At 37.1% G+C, this 18,487-nt stretch overlaps 1 protein-coding gene across 1 annotated transcript in view; it reads right to left on the minus strand.

The window, feature by feature from the left end:
* Positions 1–18,487, minus strand: part of LOC114356341 (furin-like protease 2) — a 43,966-nt gene that overhangs the window by 3,065 nt on the left and 22,414 nt on the right. Inside the window, exons 2-8 of the mRNA XM_028309449.1 lie at positions 14,863–14,967; positions 8,389–8,523; positions 3,004–3,138; positions 2,272–2,579; positions 437–2,197; positions 238–353; positions 43–163 (exon numbers count right to left, since the gene is read on the minus strand). Of these exons, the coding sequence (XP_028165250.1) occupies positions 43–163; positions 238–353; positions 437–2,197; positions 2,272–2,579; positions 3,004–3,138; positions 8,389–8,523; positions 14,863–14,967 (2,681 nt within the window). The remainder of the gene's footprint in view (positions 1–42; positions 164–237; positions 354–436; positions 2,198–2,271; positions 2,580–3,003; positions 3,139–8,388; positions 8,524–14,862; positions 14,968–18,487) is intronic.

Here is an 18,487-nt window from a genome sequence, read left to right on the forward strand (position 1 = left end):
CTCTCGCATAAGGAAAGGTCCGGCTTAATAAAGTGCCATTACCTCGATCCCTGTAATAACAACGGGCTCGAACAAGACAAACAGTCCCACTCATTTGGTCCGCTACATTTGTCGCAAGTGGAATGGCAATTTTTACAGCGCCCTCCCTCATAATACTCGTCGTCTGTGAAAAAAATACGGATTACAATTTCAATGGAGCGATTGAGAACGGATCTTTGTTTATTGAACATTACTCACTGGTGTCGCATTTGTCATTGCCATCCGGGAAACAATTTCCGCCTTTGGTAAGAATCCATTTCTCTTTGCAAACGGAGCAGACGGCATACGTGCAAATCGTGCATCCTATTGGACACCTAAGACAACAGAAAATTGTTTCCTGTTTTATAAGGGTAATTTGAAGGAAACGATTTAGGTCAGAATATTCATTTATACTTACGAGAGACATTCCCTCCTTTGTGCGTCGGCGTAATAGCCTAAAGGACATTTTGGGACGCAGCGGTTTTTTAATGCATAATCGCCGAGACGACAGGAAACACACTCCGTCTCGCTCGGCCCGGAACACGATTCGCACGACTCGTGGCAAGGCGTGCAACTAAAATCATCTTTTTGATATGTACCGGGCGGGCAAGCTGCTAAGCAAGAGCCGTTATACAGAAAGTAATTATGTGCACAAGATGAGCACATGTCGGCCTTTTCGGAGCAGGTGTAACAGTGTTCGGCGCACGGAAAGCAAGCACTCGCGTCGGGGTCTTCATAATAGCCATCTGGGCATTGTTGTAGGCAAACTGCTAAATCAATAACTAACAGGTGTGCGGGTGCACAAGTTAGGCAAGAGTCTTGGCCGGCCCCGGCACAAGTTTCACACGACTCGTGACACGGCCAACACACGCCTCCTTGATTCACGAAGCTTCTCGGCGGGCACCTCGAGACGCAAGAATTATCCAAACGATAATGTTTGCACGCGACGCACTGAGTCGGACCCTTGCCATAGCAGCCCTGCGAATCACATTCCGGGTCGCATAATCTTTGTACCTGTTTATCATTGGCATCTGCCAATACATTTTTTCGCTGAGCCGACGGAATGTTCTTGGGATAACTATGCCTATCAGAAATACCAAGCTCGATCTCGTTGAGAAATTGAGAATATTCAGATGCGTCATAAACATCGTTTATGTGATAGGTTTTTTCCTCCTGGTACACATTATTTGAATTATAGTAACCCTTATTTCGCAGCCGGATAGGATTAGTGGCGGTCCCGTAAAAAATCAACTGCCACTTTTTCAGTACTCCAGGTTGAGTTACGTGATTATTCCCGGCATTTATTATTTGGAGAGTCCACCGGCCCTCTGCGTTCTCGCCCCAGAAGTGTACGCTTAAAAAAGGCCAGTCATCGAAGTTGGAACTAGTTGCGTCATGTGTTCTTTCGAATAAAAGGGTGGACGTTGTCCCCATCGGCGACGTAAGCAGTATCCGTAAATTACCTCTTGGGAAAAAGCTCAGTGAAATTTTACATTGAACGTGTTCCAAAAACCTGACCTCGTTCATAGTGCCGCTGCAGCCATTTACATCCATATGTACTGATATCGTATAACCGAAAGATGTTTCAATGGACTTGTCTTCGTTTATTTCTTGTGACTTACAAATGTGTTGCGGCGGAGCGCTGGACCATTGTTCTGCTAATGTGACCATTTGAGCCGCGTCCATTAGCCCGTAACCGAACTTATGACTGACTTTTCTCTTAACGCCATTAACTATCCATCCTTCTTCCTTTTCTAATGGCTGGGATCTCGAAGTAATGACTATTAGATGTTGCATGTCTCTCCATGTCAACAAGGGGTTTGCTTCTAGTGCTAATGCGCATATTCCTGCTGCTAATGGGGCCGACGCCGATGTTCCTGTATGGTCTACAGTACAAATATGATCTGGCCTTAATTGGACGTCCATATCTACGGTAGCGACGCTCTTATCCCGCCCCGGCGTCCCAGAACTATAAGTCGACGCTAAAGTCGACGAGCATTCTTCTAAATACCAAGGCTTATACCCCCCTTGGGTTGCGCTAGAAACTGATATAGTGAAAATGCTATTTGCATAACCGTCGCAATTGCAGGAGTCGGTGTGTCTCCCCCCGTTTCCTGACGCCCATATAAAAATGGATCCTTTGCCCCCTCTGCCGTTTGTGACTCCGTTTATAAATGCCCTGGAACAAAGCAGTTTTAATGAGCTAGCCGCGAGGTAGTGCTAAATAATCGTATGCAATTAGACAATAGGTACCTTCTAGCGAGGGGGCCTGGTCCGTCGACGGTTTTTCCGTCGTCTTCTGGCCCCCAGGAGGCGCTATAGATATCTATGTGGTGTGTGTTGAAGCTGAGGGCTTGTGCTTCGACTGCGTCGTTAACTAGGCCGTCTAGCATCCTGACTCCGCCGATGCTGGCGTTGTAAGCTATTCCAACGCCGCAGTACCTATTGTAAGCGACCGCTGCGACCTCTCCCGCGCATCGGGTGCCATGTTTATTGTCGCCATTGTCCTGCGGGGTGGGATCGGTGTCGTTCCCGTTTATGTCTGTTGATGCGGCTGGATCCTAGAAAAATGCTCAGTTTTATCGCTTGGTCGTGTTAAAGCCAATGTTTTATACGTTTAATCTTGTGAGTTGATTCAAGCAACATTTACAGAATCATTGAAATGTTAATAAACGTAAAAAAGCTTTAGTTTTAATAACAGAGAGCGAATAAATTTACAAACATTCAAATTAATTTAAGCAAAAAGTAGATAAAGTTTTTTCGTTACATAGCAGAATAAATATTAAGGTCTCGTATAAAATTAATTAGGGAGGATATTTTCATGTTGAATTTCATTATATGAATTTTCAAGGCAAGCTTATTTTATAAAAGCTCTCTGAGCTATTACCAAAAAAGCGTGTATTTAGAAGGTTATCCTCAATTCAAAAACATATTTAAATGTCACAAACTAAAAGCGTTCTAAAACAAAAATAAAAGAGTAATTACGTAATTCTGCGACAGATCCGGATGGTTTGGCTGGATGCCATCGTCTAAAATTGTTATAACTACCCCCTTCCCCGTATATCCTTTCCTCCAAGCGTACCCGACGTTCATGTCGAGACCGTCTGCAGCGCCACCGTTCTAAAAAGAATAATACTAATTGAAAAAACGTTTAGACACAATACAGGTTGGTATAGAAGACTCAAGTCAAATACGCTCTTTGCGAAGTTTAAGCCTAGGCACAATTTTATTAAGCCACCGACTTTTAGTTGGCCGTTAGTTGGGTCGGGCTGTTAACTAGTATGGAGATGTATAGAAGTGCGCACATTACACCGATTTGGTATCGGCTGATTCTTCATACAAATTAGAATCGGGCCCAACTGTCGGCCGACTAAAAGTCAGTGGTCTGCGCCTAGGCTAAAAGAGAGCTACGGAATAATGGACTTTAGTGTTGAGTTACGAAGAGGCTCTAGATAACGGGTAAACGAGGTAGGTAATTAAATTATAAGCTACGAGTGAATCGTTCGTTCGTTCGTTCGTTCGTTCGTTCGTTTCAGCCAAATGACGTCCACTGCTGGACAAAGGCCTCCTCCAAGGCTTTCCACAATGCACGGTCCTGCGCTGCCCGCATCCAGGCTCTTCCCGCGACCTTTACGAGATCGTCGGTCCACCTAGTAGGAGGCCTGCCCACGCTACGTCTTCCAGCCCGTGGTCGCCACTCGAGAACTTTTCTGCCCCAACGGCCATCGTCTCTACGAGCTATGTGCCCCGCCCACTGCCACTTGGTTTTAGCAATTCTGCGAGCTATGTCGGTCACTTTGGTTCTCCTGCGGATCTCCTCATTTCTGATTCGATCACGCAGGGAAACTCCAAGCATGGCCCGCTCCATCGCCCTTTGGGTGACCTTGAGCCTTCTTATGAGGCCCATAGTAAGCGTCCACGTTTCGGATCCATAAATCAACACTGGCAGCACACACTGCTCGAAGACTTTTGTCTTGAGACACGAGTGAATACAATAAATTAATATAAATGTTTCGAGAACATCATACCTATCGGTCAAGAAAATTACTAACTTCATTGAGTATAATAACAGGCAGGAATGAAATTAAAAAAAAAACATTTTATTTAACCTTTCAAGCCTCGCGAATCAATTTTTTACGCGGTCTTATGCGACCACTTGTGGTTTAATGGGTTACTGACGGTAATACGTATATTATTTTTTTTCAAAACAGTTACAGTACAAGTTTTACAAACAATAGATTTCAACTGACTCAAGCTTAACTAAGTAAGAATCCCTAAATTGGTTAGCATCATCGTATTTACTTACAAATATCCTAATAAACTCTACACAAAAGCTTCGTTTCATATAAGGGGATTCTACACTTTCTTAAAACTCCTCGACTCCACTCCCAAATAAGATCAATTTAATTTCTTTTTATCACGAACCCCACTAAAGAAAATTGCTTATCAAAATGCAAAGTCGATTGATATCGCTGGTATATTCTCTAAAAGGTTCGATCTAGACGTTTTACGACGCATCCTACCCACAAGTTAGAATAACCGTTCTCAGAAGTAACAGTGGGATCTAAGAGAAATGGATTCAGTAAAACTTATTCCATTTTAGATAATTTTACTGAACTGTCAGCGCCGAAAAAAAGAAATAACAGTGTGCTTATCATGAGTTTACGTTAAGGTGTGCTCGCTAGCGAGTAGGTCAAAAAAATCTAAGAAGTTTTTTTTATTTCTTGAAAGTAGCCGCTAGGGGTGCTGTACAATATGTCATATATTTTAATGTCATTCTTTTACGCAGTCGCTAGCGATCACACCTAACGTAAACTCATGGTAAGCACACTGATATCAAGGCAACGCAGGACCGTTCATTATGGAAAGCCTTGGGGGAGGCCTTTGTCCAACAGTGGACGTCATATGGCTGAAACGAACGAACGATAATCAAGCCTAATCAAGTGTTGTTTACATTTAATTAAGAATTTAGTTCACCTTTCAAGGAAACAAAGAGTTAATCTTGAAGTACGATCCTATTTTGTTTCTTAGTTTAGTCTTTAAAAAACTTTATATAGTTACGCACAAATAAATAGGTACAAATAACCTATGTAATCAAGAAAAGTATGTAAAACCTACTGCACATGAGCGCTGTTTAACTTTCTAGACCGCGCATTTTCGTAAGCATTTCTCTAATTTGCTTACAGATTGGCACGTTTCACTCGGTTTGTAACAGTAAATTTACGTACATTTACTTTAAATGTCAGTATTAAGAGTATTTTCAAAAGTTTCCTACATCATAATGCTCAACAGCTCCGAGATTTTGTTTGAAATATTTTTTATTCTGAGCAGTTAAGAGACAGAGAGAGATAATAAATGTGTATAAATTAACTCTACATAAATCATCATCATCATCATAGGACGTCCACTGCTGAACATAGGCCTCCCCCAATGCTTTCCATGTTGCCCGGTTGGTAGCGGCCTGGGTCCAGAGCCTTCCTGCTACCTTTATGCATAACTCTATTATAATAATATTTAGATACTTTCTAGTGTCTTGGACTCGACTATTTTTTGTTCCGTGCTAAGTATGTGCTAAGTATGTACAGTCGCAGAATGAAAAGGTTCGTCACCTTAGTGTCGGTTTTCGCTTGCACTAGGTACTGTAAGAGTCAAACCTGCCAACATAACAGTGAAAGAAACAGTGCTGCTAACATTTAAATACATATGACGTTTGCTAACGAATAAGGTTTTGCTTGTTTATTTTTCTATCCCATCAGTGCAATGCAATGATGACATTGACCAATTGACAATAGTTTTTTTTATTAAATAGAAATAATAATGGCAGTTTGAACCAACAAGAAGGTTTTAGTTTATCAATCATAATAATCTTCTTGACAAGATAAATCGTCAAACAACTTTGATCTGAATAATTTTGAACTTTACCAACGAACAGTTAAAGATTATTTTCTCTAACTCGAGATTATTCTGTAATATAGTTTCAAAAGGTAATATGTGCTCGCGATTCGTTGAAGGAATCAATTTGAAAACTGACGAACCTTTTCATTCCGTGACTGTACTAAGTGCTAAAAATAAAATGTTGTTGCATTTATGTCAATAGCAATGCTAAAATGCTGCGAAGTTGCTGGTATTTAAAAAATAACCCTGTATAAAATTGTAGAGTTTAATCAAATGTCATTTACTAATTTTTACGTGAACAAGTGGTACTTAACAAACATTCATTCACAAAATTTGGCACTATAAAAATAAAATTTTCAGAATGTTCAATTGATGAAACTCCGAAAATAACAGACGATGGCACATCAAGGTAAAAACTGATAATTTATGTTATTAGGATAGATGCTATTTTGAAACAAAAATGTATGGTTTAATTTACCGGTGTCTAGAATTTAGGTACAAAATTATAATTCCCGTCACCCTAAGTGACTTACATTGGCTAACAGGTTATATTTTACGTAACTTAGACATGTTCCTTCAGAAAATTGGATCTTTTAACTAAAAGCTGGATCGGTAGTCTTGTTTGAAGAACTCAATTAAAGGTACCATCTGGGAATTCTCCCTTTATTGCTGTACTTAAGCTCTCCACTTTTAAGTATTACGACTAGAGATGGCCCACGCTATTTTTTGAGTATCGATGAAATTATTGACACCATTTTATACAAATCGGCACGTAAAATCGTTGGAAAAACTTATCAACCGGAAAATGTTGTAACGAGCAACAGTATTACAAATTTGTTGTTTCCGTAAAAAGTTGTATTATCTGATATTGGAACGATAACAATTCAACATGTATTGTCAGCAAGAGTAAAAAGAATTAAGGAAGTAACTAAAAATTACTAACTTTTTGTCTGTTCTTGATAGATGGTTTAGTTAACACAAAACGCAATACGTATCAACATGTGATCTAATCCGTAGTTAAATCAGAACGATGCGATTAAGCCATGTTAGACATAATAGCGGGTCATAAACCTGACTTATAGGTCGAATCTCTGTTATAACAATCAATGAACGCAAGATTGACGTAAAAGTAATAATGGCATTGGGGTATGATCTCAGTTTATTAGAACCCATACGATAGTAGCACGATTGATATGAAATAAATAAATAAATATCCTTGGACATTTCACACTGCACCTCTAGTCCCAAACTAAGCAAAGCTTGTACTATGGGTACCTACTAGAAAACGGATATAAACATATTTAAATTCTTTTTTTTTGTAAATACATAAATAATAAAAATATAGCACCCAGACCCGTCACAGAAATTAAAATTCATCATTTCAATTTCTGCCCAGCCGGGAATCGAATCCGGGACCTCTCGGCATAGTAGTCCGTTCTGAACCACACCAAACGGCCGACGAAATATCGATAAAAATAGTGTTTTAGGACATCCCTAGTAACGAGGCTCGAGTTTTTTGTTTCCTCATTAAGCGAGGTATCGGTTTTCTGCTAAGCATATTGTTTCATTAAATTTACGCGATCACTTGGCAGTTTACTGCTTTTAAAACATTTCGATTAGCAAAACAGTCGAGCGGGGCTAATTTTTATTTCATCTGATAAAGTTATGGCATGGAAAGAAAGAAAGAAAAAGGAAGAGAAATGTTTATTGGGCCCAAAACAATTATTACAATTTTACAGTTCAAAGTATTTGTACATGTTTGAACCAAAATGGCTTCCGCTCAACATTGTGTCCTGCTCTGAGGCAGAACCCAGAACAGGACACTGTTATTCTGCTTATAATATTCAGTTTGTTACTGATAAAGCGGCTATTAAAAGGATTAATTGGTGTGTAACTTTGAAGTTTTAATAACAGTGAATAGCTAAATAAGACATCATAAACCTTTCAATAAGTAACAAAACTTCGTACGCGTGTACCCCGTTTTACCCCCATAGGAGTTAAATTTAGCAAAATCCCGTCTTAGTGAGCAGCTACGTTCTAAAACGGATCCCCCATGCAAAATTTGAGACCCCATGCAAATGCGAGTCAGTCAGTCAATCAGTTCGCTTATAAAAGCGAAATATATAAATGTCTATAAAGATATAATAAATCGGCACACAATAGACGTTTTTCTGTTAAATAGTCAGAATGGAAAAAGAATTTTTTTTTTTATATTTTTCCAATGTACCTACCTACATCTCTTTAAGAACCTTATTTGTTCAGATTGAAATAATGACAATTTAAGAAAAAGAATTCTTGAGTGTGTTTACTTTACCCATTAACTATCTAGATATTACTACTACATAAATAAATAGATATATAGATAGTATGGTATCTACCATACTGTAGAGCTTTTTCTATGCAAAAAAACTCTACATTTTTTAGCCTTCTTTAATCGACTAATATTGTTCATTTGTGTGTAAAATAAATTCTTACCAAGTACCACTGTTCCTTGAAGAGTGGGTCGGGGAAAGAAGGCGCACTGGACTGCCGCATCACGTGGCGCGGCCACTCTGCCCTGTGGTCCCTCTTGGTCCGCCTCACTTCCCTCTGCTGCATCGCCCATCTCACCTGCCGTTAGAGAATACATATTTATTTCCAAAATTAGGTACCTAATTAAATACGAGTAATCGTAGGCAGAATTGCACCATCTTACTTTAACTTTGACAAACGTCAAAAATCTGTCAAATTCCATACAAAAAACACCGGTTATCGTTTAAGTTATAGTCAAAGTTAGGTGTCTGTATCTCACTAAACATCAGGTACGATTGCGGTCAAATACCTGCCTTGTTCTGCATAAAAAAATGTTTATTGCCAGTTCCTTTGTTCCATTTTCGATTATTCAAATTTTATTTTATTCTTTTCATATTTTTAATTTAGTTATCTTTAACGTAGAACGTATGAAACAAATGCGATCGCAATCCAACATTTTAAGATGTTTAGATTAATTTAATGGCAAATACACAAACCATGCGAGCTCAAAAAGACTCATAAAATATCATTCCAATTGTTATTTTTTGGACTGTTGTAACAGGCATTTCGTTTAGGACAACCAACAGAAGAAAGTGTCACGATTCAGGAGTAAATTAAAATGTGTTGACCTCATTACTGCCGCAACATTAAGACTGAGTTGCACCATCTTACTTTGACATTAGCCAACGTCAATAATATGTCAAACTTCATACAAAAAGCACCAGTTACCGTTATAAGTTACCGTTAAAGTTAGCTGGTGCAACTCAGCCTAAGGATTCTTGGACTATAACAAAATAGATAAAATGACTAAAATGTCGTCACAGCGCTTTCTAAAGCGTGGAAAACAAAGTATTTTCCATCTAGAAAGCATATCCTCGTTTCAATTCTGCATTACTTTAAAGGCTTGAGACTTAGAGCTACAATCTCATGGTGGACATGATATTATGTTCGTTGTATTTTTATTTTATTTTCAATCATATTTATACACACTCCTTTATAGAAATGCCTTGCGAATATGTAAAAGCTCCCGGTATATTTGGGCTGTTAATACAAAATATCTTTATTTACATTGATTTACCTAAATAATAATTTACGGCTCAACAAACTGCCTTAACTACCCATAGTTAATTTAAATTCAACGACTACATTATAAACCTGAACCTAAAAACACATGGCAGACAATCAACTGTCAAAATTGACCAATAATGGGTTAATCCACAAAAAAGTTTTCGAGGTCGTATCAAATATCCACTTCAGAAAGAATTTGTTATTGAGAATAGCCCTCCACTTAACTTTGATAAGTTTTAAGGTTGTCCAAGGACAGCTAGCTCTATTTCATTTGTACTAAGAACTTAGTTTAATTATTGTTTAATGGATCTGAAGGTAATCCGACATTTTGTTTCGTATGGACTGTGAGTACCTTGAAGTCAAGATTAAGGTTTTTGATATGCTGATATTATAATATAAGCATAACTTAATGGAACCCACACATACTGAAACTGTAAAAATGCCAAACTTATTTTTCAGTTATAAAATCTAAGCCTTAAAATGGGTTTTGTTTATCACCCTGGCCTAACAAAGTCACATAGTCAATTTTTCCAGTGTCTATACTACTGAAGAGTTTGTTGGAACGTGCTAATTCTCAGGAACTACTATTCCGATTTGAAAACATAATTTTTATGTTGGATGGCCTTATCAAGGAAGGCTTTAGGCTATAACATCACCCTACAGCCAATAGGGGCGGAGCAGTAAAGAAAAATGTTGCAACAACTAACATTACACATGAGTGTAGTTACACTCGCGAGCAAAAATATGGAATCGTCCTATTTGTTTCGAGCGATCACAAAAATGACTAATAAACAAATAAAACTGGTACCATTTTAAAGGATAACACAGATACATACATAGTCATTCAGTTCTTAAGATCGCTCGGAACAAAACACATGTTGGTGATTCCATACTTTTGCTTTATTTTCACGCGTAGGTACGAAGTCGCGGGCACAGCGAGTTTGGACATAAAACGCGACTTGCACAGGTTTCCGAGTAAACACATACACACAAATATTTGAGGCACCAGCATCCCGCACTACGTTCGATTGCTTCTCTTTCAGCTCCATCTCGGGACTGTCCACTCGGAAATTGAATCCAGGGATGGTATCCTCTCCAATATTCCAGCATGAATAGACTTTTGAATACAAATCTAAATCAATGAATGGTAATGACTGACGGTATAAAAGCTTTTTTAATGGCCCGATTCAATTACACGAAAATGTAAATGTGAAGCAAAACTTTTTATTCCAATTTGAATTTGTTCTCAAATAAAGAGAGTAAAAAAGAAAATTTTGCTTGGAAACAATTATAGTAAATATGATTTCCATTTTATTTCGTTCTTTGATACGCGAGTTTTTTGGCTTATTAGCCACTTGGTATTTTAAATATCTCGCCGTAGGTACCTCCTAATTGTTTACCAAATACGTTAAAGTATGGCTTTAACTTTGATTAAATAAGCATTCTTCTTTCAGTGAAGTAATTACAATTAGTAAGCTGCAATCTTTTTGTATAACAACAAAGCTGTTAACATTCCAGCTGTTTTAAATATCATTGCATCCGTTGCTTTTACAGTAATTAGCTTTAATTTTAATTAAAACAAAATTGCGATAGAGATGAGCTTAAGTGGAAACAAAACAATGAAAGAAATTGCAACGTTGCAAATTGTTTGTTGAGAAATGTTTTCGTTAAAACTTAACAGATTTACTTATTATTACTGCAAAATCGTACTTCGACTACGACTAATTTCTAGAAAGTTCTAAAATATCTGTAAGTACCTAAGTAATATTAATTATTTTTAACATGTGTGTGTAAGTGTGTGTGTAAGTTTTAATACATCGCCTACGCTAATTTTCAGTTTGGCGTTACTGTTAAACGTTGAATGTAAGATAAATCCATAAGTTAGCCTCTCCACTCTTAATTTTATAATGTTACAGTAAATATAGTTTCCTTTTATTACATAATAACATGAATAAATCTTTGAATGTTGATTTCTCCAGATATGAAATATAGGTACTCGTCAAAATTTGTCTTAACCGCCAACTTAAACAACCAAAGCAGGCCATTAAACTGTATTAAATCCCTACACGTATAGAATATTCCGTTCGACATGACAAAATGGTGCTGGTTACATTGTTACAAAATTTTCAAATTATTAAGATTTAGTACATAAGCCCTCAATGTAACTGTTTGTTGTCCCAAATAAAGATAAAAAAAAAAACAAAAAAAAAACAAAAAAAAAAATTGTTTACAACGTACACGTTCGTACATTAATCAATGCCACACAAGCACTGAGCCTCTAATCTGAAACCTATACAATTTTAATATCGTCTATCTGCCGCTACTTCGAAGGCGGATCTTGTATTTCAATTTTCAAACCAGTCTAGGTTTATACGAGCACTCATATAATAATTTATTCCTTCGCCTTTTAGAGATAGGTTTTGAAAGACAATATTGATTGATGAGACTACATAACACATGGCTCGCAGAATTGCTAAAATCAAGTGGCAGTGGGCGGTGCACATAGCTTGTAGAGACGATGGCCTTTGAGGCAGAAAAGTTCTCGAGTGGCGACCACGGGCCGGAAGACGTAGCGTGGGCAGGTTTCCCACTAGGTGGACCGACAATCTGGTGAAGGTCGCGGGAAGAGCCTGGATGCGCGGACCGCGCAGAACGGGTCATCATGGAAATCCTTGGGGGAGGCCTTCGTCCGGCAGTGGACGTCCTTTGGAACGATTCTCGCACTCAGTGCATGCATGTTGCTTCATGGTATCTATGAATGATGTATCTATGGTGCTATCATTAAAATGTATGTATGTATCTTGTCCCATAATCGACTAGTTTTGTGAAAGCTAGATTATATAAAGATTTTTGTATAATAATAATTGTCTTTTCCTCTCCTGACCTCCAGACGTTCGTTCATAAAAAAGTTAATTAGACTTAATGGAGCGAGAGCGCAAATTACTGTTTTCTCTTCAAAATTGAAATTCATAGCATTGTTTACTTAAAATGGAAACAAAAGCGTGACAAATTGCGTTAGAACGATCAGACTACATTACAACTGCAATTTTTTGGAACTTTTTGACAACATCGAGCGAGTGCTCCTTAATCATGTATCTACTACTGCTATATCTATCTATTTATTTACATCAAGCGGCAAACAGTGGTGACTGAGTTTGTCGCGGCGCTTCTTCTCAGCACTTGCCAAATGATGATCTCGAAGCGCTGGTTTTAATTTTTAGTTTTGAGCTAGAAAATGCACGCTGTTGCAAACTCACTGATTAGTTAATTAGGTTTCCAAAAATCGGCAATATGTGCCATTAGCAGAATAACGCAGATTCCTAAATCTGCGTTATAACTGCGCTTACGTACGAAAGCATGCTACTATTGAGCAATTGCTACTTAATAGCATTGTGTGTCGAAACATTGCTTCATGCTAATTTTACTAAGTACTATTTTTTTTTATTTTCTATGAAAAAATAAAACCATTTCACTCTATAAATGTCTTGCTGGGCGATGATAAAGCATTTCAGCCTAAGTATTTAGAAGTGTGCTCAAAAATGCTGAACAAAAGCAAAAGTGTCAGTTTTAATTGCACGCTTGTTTTAAGCATCCTAATAATGCATGTGTAACTGTACCTTAACTGTAACATATGTTCAATGTTATTCGCAATCGGACGTTAAATATCCGTTCAAAATTCACAAATTTCGTGTGCAACTAATCCCAATGATACTAGTTGACCGCGACACGGTTGCGGACGCGGGTATGTCAACATCGGACGTGTTAAACTACCGTCATTTGCTAATAAACATCGCTTTAATCATGATAAAGTAGGCAATTGCGATGAAACGTTAAAAGCGGATGAATTTTCAGAGTTAATTAAATTCTAATAACATCACACTGGTCGTTTATAATTCAAGGGCTCTTTATTATGTGCGCGTTATTATGGGAATACAAGGTGACTATTAATAATTCAGACGTTCTTAGCAGATTGCCGACGTGAATAATAATTACTTCTGAATGAAAGAGAGACGAGAACTAGACAAAGTTGAGAAAGTCTCCTACTCCAATTACATATTTGACACCATTCAAAAATCATTATAAAGTACATCTTTTTTTAAACACTTCATTCTAAGAGTCTTAATAACTCACATTTTTATTGTCCTAGAAAATTTAAGGGAGTCTCGTTTTGACAGTAGCGTCACAATTACACGCCTTACGCCCGTATTCACAAACATTACTATGAGGTCTCACAGTGCGCGTGGACGCACAGGGTGACACCAACTTATTTTAACCGTAACAATAACAAAAACCGGTGGTTTTTGTATATAGTTTGACAGATTTTTGACGTTTGTCAAAGTTAAAGTAAGATGGTACAACTCAGCCTAAGCTATGCGCCTTAATGTGTGGACTCGATTTGCTTTAACATTCCATGTCGCCGTCCATTTTTCATACATTAATAAAAGTACAGTGTCGTGTACTGCAACTGTAATTTTCCAATTAAGTCGGGTGGCGTGCCACGGAATCTTCTGAATTAATGGTCAACGGTTTCAAAGTAAACACCGCAAAATGCTTGTTTATTCAAATAAAAAATTGCTATAGTTAATGTATTAAAACAAACAACTATGTATTTTGGCAGGATCCCAATTTATTTTACTGGAATGCGTTAAGGAGGGTAATTTTCGTGCTTTGCTTTTGGGACCGTGAAAGTTCTAGGAATAACGTTTGTTATACTATAAGATAATTTTATTCTTGGAAGTGAATTCGATAGTTGACATGAGCATTTAGAACAGCTTGTGGTGTGCCATTCAGTTGAAATAAAATATATTATTTCAAAGAGCCAACGATACATATAAAATACTCTACAATATTTCAAATTGTTCGATAAGTCAACATGTTGTTGTCAACATGTTACTTTTCGTAAAAATAAAAATAAAATGTTTACGCATTGTTACGTTTTTTATAGAAAATGGATAGACAATATTTACCTGCATTCATGGTAAATAACGGATATCGTTAAAAAAATAACAATAAAATATACGAAATATTTTTAAACCTAGCAAAAAATTTCCGCAGTCATTTGTTTTTGGCGTAAATTGTTTACCCAGAGAGCTTCTTTTGTTTTCCAAATGCATTTTTCATTTATTTTTTTACACACAATTACGTCATGAACTTACCACTATATTAAGATGTGTTTGCGCCCAGTAAATGGCCTAACGTCCATATTAACAAACATTACTATGAGGTCTCACAGAGCGCGTGGACGCACAGGGTGACACGCGAACCAATCACAAAGCTTTATTCAACGCTGTGCCATTGATTTGCTGCTTCACTTAAGCAAGTATCGTTTGTGAATACGGGCGTAAGTACTGAATAAAAACTTTGACTTACCTGTGGGTCATTTTTGAGCCTAGTGACGTGGTCTGTGCTGGCATTTGGCGACCTTTTACTGACGTGAGGGTGTGACAGAAGGTAGAAGTGCTTCAAGTTGCCAATCTGGGGACAAAATAAGCAACATTTAATTAGCTTATTTGTTTGCTACATTTCAGCAACAATCTTGTAATTTTAAACTTCATTACAATTTGAGTACCTACTTATGTCATATTATGAACATATGATTCTCACATCATCCTAGACCTATCCCATTTCATCATAATTTAAAAGAATTAATTTCGTAGGTAGCATTAATTTTAACACAGAAATTAATTCTCTGAAATTATGATGAAGTAGTAATATAAGTAAGCAGTTTACATAATGAATAATGAATTATTATAATAATGTTCATTAAAAATTAAAACTCAGTTAATATTCATTTCAGACCAAATAATATCAATAAATGTATAGTTAATGCCTGAAACTAAATCTACACCAAATTAGATGAGAAATATACGTAATCAAACAGGTAGTTACGTACCTAATAAAAATACGAGTAGGTATAACTTACCTACTACATCCATCATAATAATTAGGTAAGCATCGAAAGAGGTAATTAAACTCTGTAATTAATAACAATCGAATTCAGAAACAAATTGAAACGCAAAGTTGCCGATCGAAAAAAGATGGCCGTCAATTATTCCTCGCTGAAGAACCAGCGACTGCAAGTGATCGGAAGAGTTCGGAAAACGGACCGCGTTTGGACATTTCCCGCCTTTTTTCAGCCGCTTGAATGGACAATAGAATGGTGGGCTGCAGTCATTTGTTCGAAAGCGTTTGTTTTAGGGTTCGTATTTCGAATGGAAAAGGAGCCTTTACGGAATATTCTTTTTTCGCCTCTTTCATTACTTAGTACAAATTAAGTGCGTTTTAACTGACTTCAAAAAGGAGGAGGTTCTCAATTCGGTTGATAATTATGTTTCTTCTTAATCGTTGACTGTATTATTTTGGGATCTATGAACAAGTACTTTATTTATCCTGAAGAATACATTTCACCTTTGATCTTGCTCTAAAGCCGTATAATAAATTATGTTGGTTTGGTTGGTAGTTTAATGAATTGAATCTAATTCATTTCAAAACTAATGATCGGAACATTTTCTCATTTAGAAACTAATTCGAGACTTCAGTAAAGTTATTAATATAATTCTAGGCCTAGTTCAAGCAGCTGCCTCAATAAATTCTAACATTTAAATTAATGACGTGCCTAATATCTAGACTGCTAAATTAATGGAAATACTAGACTCAATCAAATCACGTTTATAGACGAAATTCATTTATATAAGCTGTAAGAGCCAGATAAGTATCTTTAGGGACAAAATTAGTCCCAATTATCTGAGTTTTCACAATTCGCTGTTAAAATAATTTCAGTTAGTGACCCAATGTCATTCAAGACTTATATTAACATTTAATACTTAGGTATCATAAGTTATGTTTTCGATAAACATTTAAATACGTGTTTTGTAGTTCAAATAACTTTTAGTTCAAAAGAAAATAAAGTGACACATTCACGCTCACCAAAGAGCCAACTTTAACATTGTCGTGAACATAAACTTCAATGGTATTCGATTTCAAATAGAATACAAAGTTTCAAATCTCGTAGAAGCGCCATATATCCCAATATTCCCGATACAAAGTTACATCACAAGGAAAAATTTACTTTAACTCAATAAGATAGAGCTGAATATTGACTAACCTAAAGCCTCAACCTCAAAGTAAGACAGCCTGAAAAAGGTCGTTAAAGGTTTAGGTCAATTCACAAATTATGTCATTTAATTTTCTAAACCCAAATAAACAAAATACTTTTTTCTTTTGTTGTCCATTTAGTTAGGGTATTCTAAAAATAAACAGAAACATTATTTATTTATCAGACAGACGCGTTCAAATACATATTCGTTGTTAAATATTTTACAGGTAATTTCATCATTTTTAAAGTGACCTTCGTATAAAGCCTCTGACACAAAGTTGGCGTGAAAAAGACGTGATGAAACCACGGCGTGACATCCAAATCAATATTTATCTACTATTTTTAGATAGGTGCTTAAAATAGTTGAGTTGTAAGCCCATGGTTGTCAAATTGTATAACGGGACTATTTCCACCTCTCTTTCCCACCGCTGCAACTCCTGTTTCGTCGCGGGTCCAATGACAGTTTAACTTTCCCCGGGATAAACTTGACCTTCACTAGTTACATTTTTAATGGCGGTCAAGCTGTAGATCCTGGCTACACAGGAGTTGCAGCAGCCTATAGTCTAAATTGCTATCCCATGAGCAGGTAGTAGGTAGTACTTATTATTATTCTGTGGCCTAGTAGTAATAAACGAACAATAGAGAAACAAAATGGCGCCCACCATTAATACACGCTTCAGTAAGCGACTATAAAACATAATTATCCCCAACATCCGCGGAAGCACAACTGAACTGTCCTCAAAAAGCCGAAGTTAGAGAAATTAATTAAATCCCGACCAGATGAATGAGAATTTTCTGTGGGAGGCATAAATATGACAATGGCGAGAAAACGGGACAAAAGCCGTGGTAATTGAAAACTCGCTTCAACGCACTAATTAATTAATATGATGCACGCCTAGGTTAGAGCACTAAGCATAGTGCGGACTGCCGTTAGTGCATATGAAGATGAATTACGTTTTGAGCTCGCAAGTCGCTCGGAAGATAATTTGCCGCAGTGTATTTTGATTACGCGCGACTCGACGGTAGATGAGGTCGGAAGGGGATTAGAGTTTGGAGTAGCTCACCAGCTAACGATACTGCATGTTGCTTCAAAGTGATTTAATGTTTTGATGAAAGGTTAACCGTATTTTAGTAGTCGTTAGAAACTTAGATAACATCTCATTTAATTATAGCGCTTAGAAAATCCTAACAGATTCTACTTTCACTACAAAATAGTTTTTTTAGATTTTCTATACGTGACTGAGACCTGTCGACACCTTTTCGGTGACACGTGACGTTTATTTAGTTTTAGTTTTGTTTCAATTTCATGATATTGTTTTGTGTCGCTGAATAAAACATTTCATTATAAATCATTCTTCAGTCTCTATTAAAGTAGGTACCTTGATTTTTATCATTTTAACGTACAATTAAAATTATAGTTAATATTATTTAAAGCAAAACCTTCTCAGTAGCAATGCAACTAGCTGAGTTCTTTCGTTGCATTGTCTTCAATATCAATAGCGTGTCCCTATTCAAAGAGTTAATTTAGGTAATTGAAATGCCGCTCCAACGCACTCACCGGGTCGACTATTAGCAAGATGAATTCACCTAAGCTTTTAGTGCATATGAAGATGAAATGCTTAAGCGGCAATCTACAAATGTACAAGGAGAGTGGCCGGAGAGAATCTTGAATTTCACATTCTGGCTGAAGCCCTAATGAGGCAATTTGTCTTATGTGATCAACGTGGCACTGTATCCTTCTAGAATACAAATTGCCTTTTGACACCGCTCCACTCGCTGCGATTTTGTTCCTTCGTGTGAAGAACTCTCGACCCCTGGGAATGGCCCGAGGTAAGTCTGTCACTTTTATATTATTTTTATAAATAACGAAATTTAAGTAAGAAACTCCAACAGTTCTAT

The sequence above is a fragment of the Ostrinia furnacalis genome, unplaced genomic scaffold (genome assembly GCF_004193835.3).
Source record: "Ostrinia furnacalis isolate ACB-3 unplaced genomic scaffold, ASM419383v2 OfSCF2791, whole genome shotgun sequence".
NCBI lineage: Eukaryota > Metazoa > Arthropoda > Insecta > Lepidoptera > Crambidae > Ostrinia > Ostrinia furnacalis.